The 4,943-nt window shown below is 45.0% G+C and overlaps 1 protein-coding gene across 1 annotated transcript; it reads left to right on the top strand.

The window, feature by feature from the left end:
* The first annotated feature begins 2,844 nt into the window (after positions 1-2,844).
* On the top strand, positions 2,845-3,804 carry LOC115275042 (olfactory receptor 10H2-like). Its single transcript, XM_029918631.1, has one exon. The coding sequence runs from the start codon at positions 2,845-2,847 to the stop codon at positions 3,802-3,804; it is 960 nt and encodes a 319-aa protein (XP_029774491.1).
* Positions 3,805-4,943: the final 1,139 nt, after the last annotated feature.

Here is a 4,943-nt window from a genome sequence, read left to right as displayed (position 1 = left end):
GACATATCATAGTGAAACTGGCAAAATATAAAGATAAAGAGAGAATTCTGAAAGCAGCTAGGGAGAAAAGGGCCCTCACATACAAGGGGAAACCAATCAGAGTGGTTACAGATCTATCTAATGAAACTTGGCAGGCCAGGAAGGAATGGCAGGAAATCTTCAATGTGATGAGCAGAAAAAATTTACAGCCAAGAATCCTCTACCCAGCAAGCCTGTCTTTCAAAATATTTTTACTTATTTTTGAGAGAGAGAGAGAGAGAGAGAGAGGCAGAGTTTGAGTGGGGGAGTGGTGGAAAGAGAGGGAGAAATAGAACCCAAAGTAGGCTCCAGGCTCTGAGCTGTCCATACAAAGCCCATTGTGGGGCTTCATCTCATGAACCTCAAGATCATGCCCTTCAAGAACTGAACCTTCAAGAGCTGAAGTTGGATGCTCAACCAACTGAGCCACCCAGGTGCTTCTATTGTTTATATTCTTAACAAGTGTTTAATTGCACACTTTCCTACTGTTAACTATAGGCTATACTTAGGTTGTAGGCAGAGTTCTAGAACTTGTTATATTGCAAATAGCTTCCTTTGCTCTGTCATCTGTTATCTTTATCCATGATGCTCTTTGTTAAAAGGGTTCAGAATTTTGATGTAATAGAATTGATCTTTTTTACTTAAGGTTTGTGCTCTTTTTCTTTTTAAGGAACCTGTTTCCTGTTCTTGGAGAAAAAAGATCTTTTTTCACTTGCTTTCATTAGGTATTTTTTAATCTTTCACAGTTATGTTATTAATCTATCTTGATTCTCTTTTTGGAGGGGTACTGAGAGGCTAGTTTCGGTTTTTGTTTGTATAGAGAGACTTTCCTCAAGAGCATCCCCTAAACAATTCATCTCTTTTCCAAATGATTTGCGGTGTGACGGGAACCATATGTGAATGTCTCTGTCCCTGAGATCTGCATCCGGAACCCCGGGTCATTGTCTGTCCTCGCACTAACCCTACACTGCTTTGTTCCCAGGACTCCATACCATGTCTCTGTATCTCAGATGGCAATCTCCCCCCACCTCCTGTCACTCTTCATTTCCAGATGGACTCAGTTATTCAGGGGTCCTTATTTTTCATAAACATTTTGGAATAAGCTTACTTCTTTCTCAAGAATCCAACTGGATACTTTTGAGAAGATTACATAGAATGTATTGATTAAAATGGAGTAGAATGAACATCTTTCTGGTATTGTCGTTTCCTTTCATCCACTTACTTGCATGACCTGTCATGTTTCCTGTCTGTTAGAGGTTTCATTGTTCTCCACAAAGGTCCTGTGTGTTCTTGTTTAAAGTAATTCCTAGTTTGTTGTCAGGTTTTGTGCAACTTTGAATGATACCTTATTTTTTAATGTTTTATTATTAATTAATTTTAGACTTATGAAAAAGTTGCAAAAATAATACAGAAAATTCCCATGCCGGGATCTTTCAGAACCCCAGGACAATGATCAGACCCAAGACATGAACATTAGTATATAACACTATATAGCAAACAACAGCTCTTATGGAAGTTTTTCAGCTCTCCACTAATATCCTTTTTCTATTCTAGGACACAATCCATTTCATTTAGTTGTTATTTCAAGTTTTCATTATCATTCACTTCTTAGTATTTCTTAATTTTCCTTTTAGCCTGATGATTGATGACTAATATGTTACTGTGGCATTGTCAAGTGGTTCAACCCAATATTTACATTCTAAATATATGGGTACTCTGAGGGGTCCTCTTCTTATTATGTTTCAGTGGTATTGCCAAAGGGTCAGATATCTGGGTCTTTGTGTATTCATAGGTGGGAATAGAATGCACCTGCTCTTCCTTAGGGAAGAGAGAGAGAGAGAGAGAGAGAGAGAGAGAGAGGGAGGGAGAGAGGGAAAGAGAAAGGGAGAGAAAGGGAGAGAGCGAGATACACCATAAGTTGCTACATTATCAGGGAATCTGATTCCGGTCATTTCACGCCTGTCCTCACTCTCAGCTTCTCTAGTGTTTACTCCATTTCATGCCCCACAGTAAGGATGTTAAGAATACAACCTTCTCATAACAACCTTGTCAACCAGACATTATTATAATCAACTTCCTTTTAAGGAGGAGAAAACTGAGTCTCAAAAAGATGCTGGAACCAACCCAACGTTGTTGCGGTTGGTGTTTGAAGAGTGTTTTAAAGCACCTTGTCCACTATACTTAACTTAGGCAGATAACATGGTAGAGTTCTGTCTAAAAAGAGAGGAAAGCCACCCTGTAATACTAACCAAGGCTTGCAGACAGCTGAGCAGATGCCACCTGCAGGATATGGTGATGCAGAGGTTTGCACTGTCCTTTCAAAGACGGAAAGCCAACCAGCAGCAGGCTTTTCTGATTCAGAATGTTTTCTGAGAGACCCCAGCATGATTGCTGTTTTAAAAAAGAAGACGGATTTGTTGTGTTTTTCTTTATTTTTCCATTCTCTATTAGCAAAATAGTTGGAGGCACTGCCAAGCTAGTGGTGACTCAATCCAGGTGTGACTGAGTAAAGACCCAGGGCTCCTATCATTGGGATTTTAAAACACTAGAAGTTGTTATTATTAATAGTATTATTATTTTGATGGTGTCCTGAGTTCTTACCATGCACCAGGGCCAGCGCTAAGCACTTGAAGCCCATGATCATTCGTGAACCCTGGGCAGCTCGGAGGAGTGCTGACCATCCTCATGAGCAGCGTGTTATTAAGGGACTGGCCATGGCCTGCAGGATTGGGGGTCGCCTCCTCTGGCAAGTTCTTTTAGGCCAGGCTCAGCGCACACCCGAAGTTCCGACCCACCCGGCTGCCCTTGTTCTCTCCCCACCCAGGGATGGCCGCCATGCTGGGCCGAAACCACAGCACCATGTCTGAATTCATCCTTGTGGGGTTCTCCACCTTCCCGCGGCATCTCCTGCCTGCCTTCTTCCTGCTGTTCCTGCTGATGTACTTGTTCACACTGCTGGGCAACCTGCTCATCACGGCCACCGTGTGGAGCGAGCGCAGCCTGCACACACCCATGTACCTCTTCTTGTGTGCCCTGTCCACCTCCGAGATCCTCTATACCTTGGCCATTACCCCACGCCTACTGACTGACCTGCTCTCCACCCGCCACACCATTGCCTGGGCAGCCTGTGCCAGCCAGATGTTCTTCTCCTTCACGTTTGGCTTCACCCACTCCTTCCTGCTCACCGTCATGGGCTACGACCGCTATGTGGCCATCTGCCACCCCCTGCACTACCATGTGCTCATGAGTCCCCATGGCAGTGCCTGCCTGGTGGCCTGGACCTGGGCAGGTGGCTCAGTCATGGGGCTGGTGGTGACCATGGCCATTTTCCACCTCACCTTCTGTGGACCCAATGAGATCCACCATTTCTTCTGTCACGTGCCACCTGTGGTGAAGCTGGCCTGTGGAACTAATGTACCCGCCGTGGCCCTGGGTGTGGGGCTGGTGTGCATCACTGTCCTGCTGGGCTGCTGTCTCCTCATTCTCCTCTCTTACACCTTCATTGTGGCTGCCATCTTGAGGATTCCCTCAGCTGAGGGCAGGCACAAGGCCTTCTCCACCTGTGCATCCCACCTCACTGTGGTCATTGTGCACTACGGCTTTGCCTCTGTGGTCTACCTCAAGCTCAAGGGTCCCCAGTCTCTGGAAGGAGACACCCTGATGGCCATCACCTACACAGTCCTCACGCCCTTCCTCAGCCCCATCATCTTCAGTCTCAGGAATAAGGAGCTGAAGACTGCCATGAAGAAGACCTTCCTCAGCAAACTCTATCCCCAGAGGTCCTGAAGTGTCTCCTTTTGAGGCAATGATGTGTCAGTAGAGACACTTCAGGCTTCCATCTGTAAGATGGGAATGATTATAGTTCACTGGTGATGATTCTTGTGTGGGAATTCTCCCATCTCCCCACTTTGCAAGGACTCTTAATTCTAGGTGTGTGGTTCTCTCCTAACCCTCAGTCTGGTTGACCTCATTCTTCCTGAATTCACTGGCATCTCAACCTCCTCGATTTTGACCTTGTATGTCACCTTCCTCCAGGTGCTTGTGGCATGGGGGATGGGGTGCCATGTCACTGTGATGGGGAGCCTGTGTACACGGTTTATCATGAATGTGTGAATGAAGGATGCTTGCTCTGCCCAAAATGCATAAATTGTGATTGGGCACCTGCTGTGTACCAAGCATTATGTCCTCTCCCTCAACACATCATCAATGTCATTCTGAATACCACGTTGAAGAAAATAATGCATCTTTGATAAACAAAATGAGTGTTGGTTTTATTCTTCACATTTTTGGAGAAAAGATGTCTTCTCTTATCAGTTGTCTTCATTGGCTGAGCTGAATGACTGGTTGAGGAGAAAGAAAGAGGAGGGGTCTGAATTTCTCCTTGAGAGAAAAGTGATGTGTGGACAAGGGAGTGAAGCCTGGGAGAGGAATAAGGAAGTTGGGGCTGGGCTATGGGAAAGGGTCAGGACAGGAAGAAGAAGCAGTTGCTGGGTGTTGACCAGAACATAAGGGAGGTGATGGGCTCAGTGACAGGTGAAAAACTTTGAGGAAAGAGCAGGCGTGTAAATGGGCATTTTACAAGATTTATGAGGTTGTCATAAAGTGCCTGATATAGTTCCCCCTTCCCTGACTCCCTTGAAATCCTCATAAGAATCTATTTCTCTGCTGATGCACAAGAGCACATGTATCCCAATGTTCATAGCAGCAATGTCAACAATAGCCAAAACAAGGAAGGAGCCTAAATGTCCATCACCTGTAGAATGGATCAAGAAGATGTGGTATATATTCATGATGGAGTACTACATGGCAATGAGAGGGAATGATATATGGCCCTTTGTAGGAAAGTGGATGGACCTTGAGGGTGTCATGCTGAGTGAAGTAAGCCAGGCAGAGAAGGACAGAAACCATATGTTTGACTCATAGGT

Source organism: Suricata suricatta, chromosome 12 (assembly GCF_006229205.1).
Source record: "Suricata suricatta isolate VVHF042 chromosome 12, meerkat_22Aug2017_6uvM2_HiC, whole genome shotgun sequence".
In the NCBI taxonomy this organism is placed as follows: domain Eukaryota; kingdom Metazoa; phylum Chordata; class Mammalia; order Carnivora; family Herpestidae; genus Suricata; species Suricata suricatta.
This window is presented reverse-complemented; position numbering and strand designations above follow the sequence as displayed.

Coding starts and splice junctions, on each gene's coding strand:
- LOC115275042 (XM_029918631.1), top strand. CDS start 2,845: ATGGCCGCCATGCTGGGCCGAAACCACAGCACCATGTCTGAATTCATC.